At 39.2% G+C, this 15,344-nt stretch overlaps 1 protein-coding gene across 1 annotated transcript in view; it reads right to left on the bottom strand.

Annotated features, from left to right (window-relative positions):
- Positions 1-4,614: 4,614 nt before the first annotated feature.
- The window catches only part of TMEM38B (transmembrane protein 38B), a 54,248-nt gene continuing 43,518 nt past the window's right edge, over positions 4,615-15,344 (bottom strand). Inside the window, exons 5-6 of the mRNA XM_088472642.1 lie at positions 11,823-11,940; positions 4,615-5,594 (exon numbers count right to left, since the gene is read on the bottom strand). Of these exons, the coding sequence (XP_088328768.1) occupies positions 5,364-5,594; positions 11,823-11,940 (349 nt within the window). The 3' untranslated portion in view covers positions 4,615-5,363. The remainder of the gene's footprint in view (positions 5,595-11,822; positions 11,941-15,344) is intronic.

The raw sequence follows: 15,344 nt of genomic DNA, 5'->3' as shown, positions 1-15,344 counted from the left end.
CTAAAATTTGGGCATTTTCCCCGTCTAAGCTACGAATAAAAGCCTGAAACCCAAGAATATGATCAATATCAAGTAAGCGCATAAACTTAGAGGATGCTATTGGCCTCAATGTGTTCCAGCTGCTCAGCCTACAGTAAGTGGCGGAAACCAGGATTTTATGAAAAATAACCACCAACTAGTGATGTAAGTAAACTGGATTTCGATTCAGCCACTCAGGGTTGAGACAAACAAACAACCGAATTACAGCATATATCTTTAAAAGATAACATTTTATGGATACTATGAGGGGTATTCAATATGAAACGTTAACTTCACTGTCGAAGTTAACGTTTCATATCGGAGTTTTTACCTGCGTTAAAATATCGGGCGCGCTCCCGCTTATCCCCGTATTCAATATAAAATTAACGAAAACGGGAACCTCCGAAATTGGATTTGCGTAAAGTTACGAATTTTTCCTTAAAAAAAATTGTAAGACCCCCCTAAAGTTGTAAAAACATGGGGGATCACTATGGGTACCCCCGTTTTAGCCTTTAAATGAAAGTTGGGGATTTAAATAGCCGTAGCAGGGTTTTTTTTCCCGACATTGAAGAAGTGTTGCAGAAGAGCACTTAGGTTATTTTTTTTGTTTTTTTAAGTGGTCCCATCAAATTTGGGGTACATGAAAATGGGTACTAGCATATTTTTAAGTCCCTAAAGTAAGTTTTTAAAAATTCTGCATTTTGTGCACCTGCCGCTATAAATCTATTCTAGAAAACACCTGCCGCATACTTGCAGAATAGCCCTGAACCTATTTCCCTATTGTTAATCATTTATTTCCCATTTTCTTTTTTTCACCCCAATTTTTAAATTTTTTGGGGTGTCCCTATTTTTTTTTTTAACTTTTTTTGACACAGTTCTTTTTAAATGTCATTCCCAGGGGTGCAGGCTATTTTTTTAAGCCTGCACCCCTAAACCCCAATTCTGCACTTTTTTTTCAACACCTATTCAATGGTGAAAAATTATCACCGTTTTTTATCAAAGACTTTTCAAAACTGCGATAAGTCTTTGAAATTGAATACGGTGTAATTCTAAAACCTGCGATAATGACGTCATACCTCCGATATTAACGCAAAAACTACGTTTTCGCTCCTGTATTGAATACCCGTTTAGCAGATGTTCATGCAGGATACAAAGCTCAGTTTACTAACGACAGCTAGTTTTATTGTGAAGTGTGTGGCCACCAAAAATGGCTTCAATCATTTTCAAAATATCTCCCTAGCTCCACAAATTTTAATTTTCCTGAAACAATTACATATACATGTTATCTGTAATGCTTATTTAATAATGTAGGATTTAATGGTCCTATAACATTAAAAAAAAAAAAAAAAAAAGTATCCACTCCTGTCCCATATTTTTGAACAGTGAAGGGTGGTGTCACATAGGCACTTTGGATGCTAGCTAAAAATAGATTAATGTTCAAGGTGCTTGATCACTCCCATGGTGCCAAGTTGAAAAGCAGGGACACACTAGTCATACGTATGCAATATAACTATGAAGCCAGACTAAACTTTAGAAAATTAGGAGATTCTTACTGTGAGTTCACATTATAGACAACTGAAGTTGTACTGTATAGAGTACTGTGCTTTTATACAATCGTATACAATAAAACATCTTAGATCGGTAAGGAGAGAACATAAAAAAATACACAAAACTTCAAAATCTGGTTAAAATACTAGAAAAAATAATTGTTTTTCAGTGAGCTCCAATATCACGGCTATCTATCTCGTATAAAGGTATGCCAAACCCACACACATATATACAGTGCATCTGGAAAGTATTCTCAATGCTTCACTCTCTCAACATTTTGTTATGTTACAGCCTTGTTCCAAAATGGAATAAATTCATTTTTGTCCTCAAAATTCTACACACAATACCCCATAATGACAATGTGTAAAAAGTTTTTTTTTCAAATTTTTGCAAATTTTATTAAAAAAAAAAAAAAAAAACCCTAAGAAATCACATGTAAATAAATATTCACGGCCATTGCCATGAAGCTCAAAATTGAGCTCAGGTGCATCCCGTTTCCACTGATCATGCTTGAGATGTTCCTACAGCTTGATTGGAGTCCACCTAGGGTGAATTCAGTTGATTGAACATGATTTTGAAAGGCATACACCTGTCTATATAAGGTCCCACACTTGACAGTGCATGTCAGAGCACAAACCAAGCATGAAGTCCAAGGAATTGTCTGTAGACAAGGATTGTCTCGAGGCACAAATCTGGGGAAGGGTACAGAAAAATATCTGCTGCTTTGAAGGTCCCAATGAGCACAGTGGCCTCCATCACCCATAAATGGAAGAAGTTCGGAACCACCAGGACTCTTCCTAGAGTTGGACGGCCGTCTAAACTGAGCGATTGGGGGAGAAGGGCCCTAGTCAGGGAGGTGACCAAGAACCCCATGGTCAGAGCTACAGCATTCCTCTATGGAGAGAGAACCTTCCAGAAGGACGACCATCTCTGCAGCAATCCACCAATCAGGCCTGTATGGTAGAGTGGCCAGACGGAAGCCACTCCTTAGTAAAAAGCACATGGCAGCCCGCCTGGAGTTTGTCAAAATGCACCCGAAGGACTCTCAGGCCATGATGAGACAAAGATTGTACTCTTTGGCGTGAATGCCAGGCATTATTTTTGGAGGAAACCAGGCACCTCTCATCACCAGGCCAATACCATCCCTACAGTGAAGCATGGTGGTGACAGCATCATGCTGTGGGGATATTTTTCAGCGGCAGGAACTGGGAGACTAGTCAGGATAAAGGGAAAGATGAATGCAGCAATGTACAGAGACATCCTGGATGAAAACCTGCTCCAGAGCGCTCTTGACCTCAGACAGGGGTGACTGTCCATCTTTCAGCAGGACAACGACCCTAAGCACACAGCCAACATATCAAAGGAGTGGCTTCAGGACAAATCTGTGAATGTCCTTGAGTGGCCCACCCAGAGCCCAGACTTGAATCCAATTGAACATCGCTGGAGATCTGAAAATGGCTGTGAATCGACGCTTCCCATCCAACCTGATGGAGCTTGAGAGGTGCTGCAAAGAGGAATGGGCGAAACTGCCCAAACAAAGGTGTTACAAGCTTGTGACATCATATTCAAAAATACTTCAGGCTGTAATTGCTGCCAAAGGTGCATCAAAGTATTGAGCAAAGGTTGTGAATACTTATGTACATGTGATCTCTTAGCTTTTGTTTTTCTTTTATTAAATTAGCAAAAATCGTAAAAAAAAATGTTTACACATTGATTTGGCAGAGCTAAAGCAGTAGGACTGAAGGGTCCAGTTCAGGTGTTGCCTCAATCAGTTGTCAGATCCAGGCCAGGGTTGGTGTGTTTAAGTTTGAGTCTGGAAAGGCAGCCGATTACAGACACCTGTGTGAGGCTGGTAAATGAGCTGCAGAGACACTGGAAAAATGATCCTGACAGTGAAGTAGTCGCCCATGTTATAGGCCCGGGGGTGACTAGTGTTAGGGATCCTGGACCTGTGAGTCCACCATAGAACTATGTTGCTGTTTGGAAGATTCTGTGTACCAGCCTGCAACATCTTGCCTGTGAACACTGCACTGTCCTGTATTCCTGCCTGTGGTGAGAAAATAAACATCTGTTGGATTTTACCCGGTCTATGTGATTCTTGTCACGTATACACAAAATATTATATATAGTAAACAAAATTGGCACTCACCATTCAGTAGAAAAATGCTTTAATAACTCACGAATATCATAGCAAATGACTTTGCTATGATATTCGTGAGTTATTAAAGCATTTTTCTACTGAATGGTGAGTGCCCAATTTTGTTTACTAGATTCTGGGCTTTGTCTCTAATGGAGCACCCTGGACTAAACACTCTTTCAAGTGAGTGCAGCCTATCTGGATTGATATAGAGATAGATATATATATCTTTGTTTGTACAATTAAAAATAAGATGGATCCCCTTAAATTTTAGCACAAATATAAATCCTCATAAAAGAACCTCTTATTCAATGCTGGTGTCCAAGCATTTCACACACACATATTTTATATATATATATATATATATATATATATATATATACACACACATATAAAATATGTGTATGTGTGTGTGTGTATATATATATATATATATATATATATATATATATATATATATATATATACATACACACATATATACACACACATATACACACACACACACTGCAATTTAAAGAGAACCATCACATTTGTACAAGCAGTAACATTTTCTCCATTTTTTCTTAGTTATATATGGTTAAAATACTGGTATGTTCTCTAAATGCATTTATCATTTATGACAAAAAGGAGGTTGCAAATCAAAGTAAAAATATTATAGGCTATAATTCCAGAAGGAGGGTAACGAACCTGTCCTTGCAAAAAAATATAAAATTACAAGAATTCTTTTTTGTTTTCATAAATATTCATAATATGAAGGTTGTCTGAAAGAAATGCAAATTAAGCTACTGAAAAAATCAAAATCAAACAAAATAATACTGCTACACAAAATCCAAAAAGCAAGTACAACTGGGAATATTGTGAAATCTATATTTTTTTTATTCAGGTATTAATTTTTTGACAATTTTAGAAAAAAGTTTCAACATTAAAAGTACAATCAAACGGCTTACACCATGGTGAGAAAATCAATAACTTACAAAACTAAAATGCATTTTTTCTTATTTTTTTTTTCTAGGAAATATAGAAAATGAAGTACATAAATAAAATTAGAGAAACTTTATCAAGTGTATCAACCTTTAAAAAACAAACGATTTGGAAAAATATTCTGTAGTGCTGAAATGATCACACTGCGGTTTACAACAAATATTATTGCTTGTGAAAAAGATCAAACTACTCCAATTATATGTATAAAACCCTACACCTTAATAAAGAAACCCATTCAATAAGAAATACCAATAGTGACATATGAGAGTGCAGAAGTAGGTTTTTTCCTCCTTAGGACAACAGTAATTAGCTAGTTAGCAGTAAACAATTTTTCACAGGTTGCTTTTAAATGCCTGATGCTCTTCTCAATAGAAGGTGTGTATGTACCCAGGCCTTGAACTTGTATGCCCAGGTTAGCACACTGATCTTTTAGTGAGCAAACATGTTATAACCACCTGATTTTATTATCCACTTAAAAGTGAAGGTTAGGACTATACATGACTACAAGCGTGCCATGTGCTCATTTTGAATATTTATTCGATAAAATGTAAAAACACAGCACTTCTGTAAATAATATTAATAAACCTATTTAATTCACATTGACACAGTCTTATATAGTAACTATGGTTGGCAGCAAACAGCTGATACAACACTTATGCAGTGTTATAGCATTGGTTCATTCGCTCTTCTTAGTCGGCCTCTTCCTTGTCGTGTCACTGGGGTCACTGCTTTCTCTAACATCTTGCTTGGAAAGCTTCCCTTTTACAGTTGGTGACTCTTTATTGCCTGCTGGGACTTTTTCTTTACTTGCTGCTGGGGTTTGCTTCAAGCCAAATAGCCAGCGACCCATTACCTGTTCAACCGGTTCAAATGGAGAGGCCGAGGACCTTGTTAGCATCATCGTAACCTAAACACAGAACAGAGAGGTAAGATATGTAGCATGTGACCCAAAAAATCTCTAAAATGTTCATTATTGAAAAGGTAATATAATTAACCAAAAGCCTATAGCTAGAAAATGCATTACAATTCTTGTGAATGAAGCTTTGCAATGGTCAAGTAGGCTTACACATAATCTAAATTTCCTTTTTTGTGCACTATGCAATTTTTCACAATTTTAACAAGGGCTCACTCAAATGTATGAGGTGTTGTATTTTTACAAGTCTATCTGCTCATATCACTAAAACAAAAACGGATGAATCTACGGCAACAAAAGTTAATCAGATATGGACCATATATTATGTAAATAAAACATTGTAGTTAGCTTCTGAAAGCGACAGAGCCACAAAGATTTTTCCTGTTCAATCACATTATTACCAAAGTCTTTTGCCTCCAGACCTCACCATACATCTGCCTCCCACACGGCCACATCAGATAACTGAAGAGACAAGGGGCCTGATTCAGAGTTGGGAATAGAGTGAGATATCTCTCTCAACTGTGAACCTGAACAAACCATATTGCAATGCAGGTGGTGTAAATACATACTTTTTTTTACATGTAGGCTAAATAAATAGTGGCTTCTGTTGCATGTAGCCCACAAATACTGCACAGCTTTATTATTACTCTACAATTTAGATGTCAGTTTGGAAACACTCCTCCATAATCTAAATCTCTCTGCACATTTTAAATCTGCCCCACCTGCAGTGCAGCATGGTTCACCAAGATGATCAGTTGAGAGAGATCTCTCTCTCTATTCCCAAGTCTGAATCAGGCCCAAGGTACTAAGCAAGTCATAGATAAAAGCTATTTAACTTTTCTTAAAATGAGGATGGGGTGTGGAATTAGAAAGTATGCATATTTTGGGGAATTTTTGTTCAATGCTGTGCGTAAATTGACAAAGTCAATTCCACTCTGCAGAAAGATTTGACTGGAGATTGGGCCTATCAAAATGTGCCTTTTGGAAATCTCCAAAACACACAAAAGTGACATGTTATAAAAGACTGCCTGATGATCACTGATGATTACACCTAAGTCACAGTGGAATATAGGACATAAGGGCATGTTTAATTTAATGAAATATCTGAGTTTAAAAGTGGTAGGAAGTTGGGGACACACAAATAAGCACAGACACACACACAGAAACACAAACACACTCACTTTTGCACAGTGCACATAGAAAAATAGAATTTGACATCTTTTTAATGCACTCATATAGTATGTGCACATAGATTTGTGGAAGTATTTCCCAAAAGGGGAGAATAGGTATGGACTGGACAACCTAACAAGGTTTTCGGGTTTGGTATAAAAGATCTACAGTAAAAATATAGACAATGTCTAGATACTGTAGATACCAAATGGTAGACAGTGAATAGGTAGACAGGGACAAAAGGTTAACTGGTACAAAAGGTCAACATGGATGAAGATAGACAGGTACAAAAGGTGAACAGGGTCAAAAGGTCAACACAAAAATGGTCGACACAAGAATGTTCAACACTTTTTTATTCTAAACCTGATCTTCACCCTAACCCTCCTTCCTGGTGCCTAACCCTAATCCTCCGGTAAGTGCCTAACCATCGCTCCTATTGCCTAACCCTAACCATCGGGGGTAAGCGCCTAACCCTAACCATCCCTCCTAGAGCCTAACCCTTACCCTCCGGTAAATGCCTAAGCCTAAAAAAACAAAAACATGTCGACCATTTCAATGTTGACCTTTTTACCTGTCTATCTTCATCCATGTCGACCTTTTGACTGTTTACCATTTGATGTCTATCTAGGCTTTGTCTATCTTTTTACTGTAGGTCTACTGACTGGAACCCTGAGGTGCACTGGTACAAAACCGATCATGTATTCAGTGGATTATCAATTCTGTATAACCATTTCATTTCTGAACAGAACCAACCTCCAACAAAAGTACTGTGTCCTCATTCATCTAGCCTGAATATGCCATGTGATGCCTGGCGCAAGTGAGTTGCCAAGTCTTGTGAGATTCTGCTAGCGCCGGGCTTTTTTGCCCGGAAATGCATCTTAGTCACAATGCGATATAATAGGACGCACTAGGGGACTGTGCGGATTATTGAATTTGATATGCGACACTTTTATATCTGTGTGCGACGGAGTCTGTAAATGAAGCTCAATGGAAGTTGTTGTGGAAAAAAGCCACTGTATCATAGCACTTTGTATACAGATTCAGAGACTCAGTCGCACATAGATATACAAGTGTTGCATATCCAACTAATTAGAACAGTCTCCTGGTGTGTCCTAGTTGCATCACAATGGACTAAGGGCCTGATTCTGTAAGGATCGGAATTGTAAAGCTGCACTCAGGCTATAGATCTATGATGCATGCACTTAGGCAGCTTTGCAATTGCGACCCTTGCAGATATGGTAATGCACAGGAGGCATCACGCCCCCTGTGCATTACTTAACCAAGCTGCATTGTTCAACGCAGCATCGGTTAATCTGTGTAATCCACAGTTTAGAGGAAAAGTCCAGGAAATCTCCGTCACCCAATGGAGATCCCCTCCTCGCCCCCAAACGGCAGCAGACTATCAATCACTGACAGTCTGCTGTCAGTTTGCAAGTGAACTCGCAGGCCCAACCTGCACATGCCGCAGAACGGGTCTGGTGCCTGCGCAGATTCCCAAACATCAGGAATCTGTGTTCAGCAGTGCACTACTGAATCAGGCCCTAAGATGCATTTTCAGGTGAAAAAGACAACCAGCACTGGTGCGCCAAGAGGGGCTGTTTGGTGTGACTGCAGCAAGAATGTATGTGTATGACTCATCTGGATTGCAAATACAGTTTTTGTAAATCTAAGAAAACCATAATATTAAAAAAAATGTATTAATTAAAAACATAAAAATAAAAGCAAAAAAACTAAATAATGAAAATTAAAAAAAAAGTCTCACATAGATCTGCATTGCATTTCACGATGGATTTCTGCTTCACCAGGCAGAAAAAAATGAGTGAAGTAAAAACCATATTGTGTGCAGTGTGTATAACTCTGAGGTGACTGTATTCAGCATTGAGATGTGAGCTCAAAAACTTTACCCCTACTGACCAAAGCCGTGCTGGCCCTTCCCTCCCCTGCCTCTGACCATCCTCATTTGCCCCTCACCGAGTCCGAATTCGGGGTTCCCCAGCATTATCATATTCTATTCTGTGCACGGTTTTACGTTTGATTACTGGTGACAGAGAAATACTCTTATTTCTCCAAGAGACACTTTTTTGGTTCACAAAATCTTAAACTTAAATTTAAACATTTTCCTTCTTCCTGCCACGACTGTGAGCCAACACATAAAAAGAAGGTTGAGACCACAACCACACTTTCTTGGAGATGGTCAGGTGGGGATCCCTGGGCCACTTGACATTGAACGAACCACAGAGCTCTGGTACCAGATGGTTTCACTGTCATTACTACAACATTTGCAACTCCACACTTTCCACTAACCTGCTGAGGTGTTTAACAGCGTGTTGTTAGTGGCTCTGTCTCCACAGAAAGTCTTGAGACAAGAATTATAGTTATACCTAAAGCCCATTATAAACTCATCTCACCGATGAACACTGACATCACTATGTGAAGATCCTTACCACATGACTGAATGCGGTCTACCCCACCTGGTCCATAACAATTAAGTAGACTTTTACTGGGAAGACAAGTTCACGATAATACCAGGCAGATGGTTAGTTTGATACACTCTCAACTCTAAGATGGCGGCAGTATTCTCCTGTGATGTGGAGAAAGCCTTCAACCATTTGGGGTGATATTCTCCATGGGATCCAGGCCCTCTACTCAGTCATTTGGTCAGGGTCTTGGTAAATGTTCTCTTATCTGATCTCCTTGACATAAAAAAATGGCACTAGATAGGGTTCCCTCTATTGCCCCTGATATTTGTTCAGATTTCCAGCAAATATCCATTTTGATGTAGACATTATTGGTGCAGAAGAATACAAAATATGTCTGTCGATTAGCCCTAACTTACCCAAACATTTCCATTTCCAACCTCTTCTAGACCCTTGCCCCATATGGTGCTCTCTCAGGCTAAAACATTAACCTGTCTAAATCCAAATGACTTGCACTACATATATGACCTTTGGTCCTCTTGCACAGCAATTAGAACTTTACATCAATAAATCTCAAAATTAAATATCTGGGAGGTGTATTTCACATGTTATGACTCAATATATATACTGCAATTTTCCCTCCTTTCTCAGATCCATAAAGCTGGATCGTCTTAGAGGTCAAAATGTTATGTTCTGGTTGGGTAGGATAATGGTTATAAAGATGAATCTCCCGCCCTTTCTGCTAAATCTCCTACCTCTCCCTAACCCTTTTGGTCAAGGTAACAAGGTCTAAGTTGACTCAATTAATTGCAAAGATGGTTTTTATAATTTGTATGGAGAATCAAACCGCTGCTCACAAGATTTTTTTTTTAACCTATGCTGTGCTACCTCCAATGGTACTGTAGGAGAGGGTTTCCATATGTCTGTCTTTATTACTTGGCTATATATTTAAACCAGACTATCTTGGTTCAAAAACTTTAAATAAATGTCTTTAAAAAAAAAAAAAAAAAAAAAACACAACACATATTATAACCTGAATATAACCTTATTTAGAATGACTCATAGTTAATGTTTTGTTCATTGAAGGGGGATTTACGAGAAAAAGATTGTGCTTTGTCCAATTTAAGGAATAAAATTGTAATTATTATGGATTATGGATTTTTAGTCATTGTTCTATTATTTTCTAGTTTAATCAGATAACAGATTTTTCAAGTACAGTATCTCTGAAGATTGTTACTTTTTCCCTAAATGCCCTTTAAGCTTATAGATTTATCTTTGCGGATTTTTGCTAGAAGAAAAAAGAATAATCGGCTACAGATGTGTCCTCAATCATCTTTGCTGCAGTCGCGTCAAACAACCCCTCTTGGCGCGCCTGGTCCCGTGAGACAATGTTAGTGCCTGGCATATTTTTGCGTTCTTTTTGCCAAAAATGGGTCTGAGTAGCAAGGTGATGCGACTTGATATGTGACACTTGTATATCTATGTGCAATTGAGTCTCTGAATCAGCATGCGAAGTGCAGCGATCTAGCGGCCGCAGCTTTTTCCCGTCAAGTTCTGTTTACAGTTTCACTTGCACACACATATACAGGTATATCAAATTAATCAGCACAGTCTCCTGGTGCGTCCTAGTCATATCGCAGTGCGACCAAGATGCATTTCCAGAAAAACAAGTTGCCTGACACTAGCAAAGTTGCGGACTGGCGGCTCACTCACGCCAGGCATATTGAGCTGCATGGCGTATTGAGACTAGATGAGCCAGGACACAGCTGTACTGTAACTAGAATAGCTGAGGGACAAGAACTATTCTTAATAAAAAAAATTATTAATATTTAAAAATGCAATTTAATTGTTCCTTTGGTCTATTAAAATAGGTACATTTATTTATTTTTAGAAAACAAGTAAAAGCCATATAATACAACAAATGAATCCATCAAGCACAATGCATGTCTGGTTAAGGGACACCACCCTGTGGTATGCAGAACCTTTATTTACTGGAATAACATATTACATATATAGTTAGCATAGCATGCACTATAACTTTTCCTGAAACCCACCCACTGTATAGCAAGTAGGCCAGATCGCATAGCAGCTTGCTGCTTAACATACTGTACAAAATGTGTCTATGGAACGCTGCTGATGAGGATTGTCCAGATTCAGTGCTTGGTGTTGCAAGCTAGCTCCTGGCTTTAGGCAAAAGGAGGTGGGGGCCCATTTTTTTGCCCCCTCCCCTCCCCCATCTTTTCTCTTCCCTACCTCTCAGTTCTCTCTGGCTCTACTGACTCTTTCCTCACTCGCCTTCTCTCTCTTTGCCACCACCCCAATTCTATCTCTATGTCTCTTCCCCCACTTTCCCATTATCTTGCTATCTCTTCCCCCACACCACCATGTTCTTTGTCTTCCCCAACCCCATTCTCTCTTCTCAGGCTCCCTTTCTCATGATCTCTCACTCCCCCCAATATTTTGCTCTCTTCCTCCACTCCTATTCTTTTTTTGCATCCACCCCAATCTCTTGCTCTTTCCCAGCAACCCATTCTTGCTCTCTTCCCCAACCTACCACGCTCTTTCTTCCTCCGCCCCACCATGCTTTCTCCCCAGTATGAGGAGATATGCATAGACATCTACATACTTTTCTTACCTTTGCAGTTATTAAGAAGATGGTGTAGATAAACATGAGGTGGTGTCTTGCAATTGGGAGTAGCTCCAAATGTTGCAATGTGAACAAAACTGCTCCAACTAAACTAATTTTTACAGGGCTGCAAATAAAACAGTAAGAGATATTACATAAATGTAGGTTTATATAACAGAATAATTTTATTTTCACTATTATTTATAACAATATCTTCTGAAACAGCATAAAACATAGCCCAGTCTCCAATATTTCAGCTCTATATCATATAACCGTACACAGAGCCTGATTCAGACTTGGGAATAGAGTAAGAGCAAGTAACTGTGCACCTTGGTAATACTATGCTGCTCTGCAGGTGGGGCAGATGTAAAATGTGAGTTAGATGTGAGAGGCGTATATCCAAATTGAACTCTAAACTGCAGTGTAAAAAAAAATAAAGCAGCCCTGCATTTGTGGGATACATGCAAAAGCAGCCAGTATTTACCCCACATGCACAGATAAGTATGTATTTGCACCCCTTGCATTGTAACATGGTTTGTCCAGGTACACAGGTACTTGCTTTTGCTTACTCTAAGCCCAACTCTGAATCAGGTCCAGAGTCAGAAATGGTCCTAGTGTAATTTTGATATAATTATATGTAAAAGTTCTATGCACCTGTGTAAAAATCGAATTACCGACAGTTAAGCTGGGTACACAATATATAATATATGGTACGATTAATCGTTCCGACGCAGATTGGAATAATATATTGTAAATATTGTATAGTGTGTACGCTCGATCCATCGTTAAGGTCCCATCTGCACAGAGGGGTAGTTCAGGTGAAACAATCAGCGGCGAGTGAATAGATGTCATGAGCATTAGCACGGCTTCAAATAACACTGTTCGGAGAGTTGGGCACACCCCCTACAGTGATGAAAAAGGGGCGCATGTCAAAGTCACGCCTCCTTTCTGAGTGACCACAGCCCTTTTCAAGTGCATGCGTGCGAAAGTGCCCTGATTGGATAACCACCCAGCCCCCAAAGTTAAAACTATATAACGATACATTGCGCCGTCGTACACTGGACTGTGCAGTGTATATGGCACACAATATATCGTTACATCGCATCATCGCTGGGTACAGTACACACATCATATAGGGTGTACCCAGTTTAAGTCTCTCCTCAAATACATAGGCCTAATCATGAAATAAAAAAAGGAAAACTCATTCATCCGGCGAGAACAGGCGTTTTTGCCAGAGATGGTGCTTCTCCCTGTTTACCAATTGCCCTGCCAATGGTTGCTATTGCTGGCGAAGGCATGGAGAAGCCCATTTAACAAGGATAGTGGCTGTACAAATAAATTCAGATGTTCTCCTTTTACTATAATACCGGGAAAAAGGCTTTATTAATAAAATCAATTTTCTCTTTAATTAAAGTGGAAGTGGAAGTCTAAGATCATGCTTCCAATTCACCAATACTGGGAGTGCGTCTTCTGGCCAACACAGATATGTAACTCACACATCAACTGATTTAATTCTTTATTTAATCCTGCATCCATGACAAAATGCAGTTTAGTACTACTGTATAGAGTAATGAATGATAAGTTCCGTCAGCCAATCAGCAGACGGTGCTAAAAAAAAACCAAACAAAAAAAAAAACTTAGATGGCTATTTGACACTTGCTGTGTAGTTTAGGAAAAGCGACATCTGGTGGACAGAAAGTTGTATTACAATCTCCGGCTTTTCCAGCGTTTCAGTATGTTACGTTGCACCTTACTGCAGCATGATGTGACTCAGAACGCCAAGCAGCGGCACAGCAGGGCGCGAATAGCACGCTGCACTACATGGCATATGGAGCAAAGATGTAGCAGGACACATCTGTAGGTGTGAACCAGAAAATTCAGGTCACACTTGCACAAAGAAGACATACGAGGACTCTTATACCCCTTTTAGACATAAGCCAATAACCCAGATCTTTTGCTGTGCATTGACCTGAGAGGGGTATTAATGCTGCCAGCCAGTATCACTCAGTTGCCTTGGAGACATTTCTTACATAAAGCACTACAAAACAATCGTCACAATGCATTTTAAATACTGAAACCAAAAGTAAAAATGCATTCAAATGTATAGATTGTGACCGTCTATTCAGTAAACTGATGAAACAGAAAGAATTGGGAAAATTAAAAACAAAAATAAAATGGTCTACCCGTGTCATGTCATTCATCTTACAAATAGTTAAATACGAGCATTTAGTTTCCCAAATATGAGGGTGGTTCGATAAGTAAGGTAACAAGACCTCTCATGTGTGTAAGGTTTTCTATTTCATAATAATTTTCGGCCAGGCCAGAGCAGGTAGACCACTGCTTTCCCTCACAGCCATTAGACTGCGCCTCATATCAGTCATACTGTCCAACATCAGTTGTACTATGGCAGGGCTGGCAGACACATCAGTTGTACGATGGCAGGGCTGGCAGACACATGATCACACAATGAGATGCATAGTGTGATCAGATTTCTGCTTCTCGTGCACTTGACACAGTACCAAGAGCAGGGAGAGCAGTTCCTGCAGCGTATTGTTACTATTAGGCGATGAAATGTGGGTGCATCATGTGATACCGGAGACATTCAAAACAACTCTATGAGCAAAGAAGGTCATGGCAACCGTGTTTTGTGACAACAAGAGATACTGTGAATGCCGTCTGCTATTGTGAAACATTGAGCCAGGGCCGGAGGGCAATTTGTCGAAAGCGACCTGGGTTGCTGCGAACAGGCGTCAAATTGCTTGTACAATAATGTCAGGCCACACTCAGCCAACCGCACGTGTGAGTTGTTACAGCGTTACCATTGGGCAGTAATGGACCATCCTCCCTAAAACCCTGACCTGGTACCGAGTGATTTCCATCTCTATGGACCATTGAAGAAGCATCTGGGTGGAAGGCAATTCGCATCTGACAGTGAAGTTCAACTAGCAGTCATGTCCTGGCTTCAGGTGCTTGACACAGATTTCTTCTATGGTGGGATAGATGCCTTAGTGTACCATTGGAACAAATGTTTAGATAAGTATGGGGACTATGTGGAAAAATAATCTGTACTAAGACCATAATAATGATCATACGTATATGTACAAGTTGAATAAATTTACTCAGTGAGTGGTCTTGCTACCTTATTTATTGAACCACCCTAGTAACTAAATTTAAATTCAAATTTAACTTAACTATAATCACTGCAGAACTATTTTTTCTATACTATTTGCACTATTCAATCTACAAAATTCATGGTAAATTTTTATATGAATAGGGCGAGATAAGGAGATAAGCTGGGGATAAGCCAGGTTAAAAATACTGAGATAGGCACATAGACAGATGATCAAGGATCAACAATGGAAAGCAGAAGTGCAAAGAGATTGCTGCCATCTATATTTCACTGCAAAAATGCCTGAAAAACCTTAATGCATTGCTCATTTGTATTGTTAAAATGGATCTCATTAGTGGTTCACTTCTATTAATTACAGCAGGCCTAGTGTAATTGTGGTACTTGTGAACTTAACAGCTTAC

The sequence above is a fragment of the Taudactylus pleione genome, unplaced genomic scaffold (assembly GCF_031769625.1).
Source record: "Taudactylus pleione unplaced genomic scaffold, aTauple2 ptg000127l, whole genome shotgun sequence".
Classification (NCBI taxonomy): Eukaryota; Metazoa; Chordata; class Amphibia; order Anura; family Myobatrachidae; genus Taudactylus; species Taudactylus pleione.
Note: the sequence above shows the minus strand (reverse complement) of the source record. Positions and strands in the feature narration are given on the sequence as shown.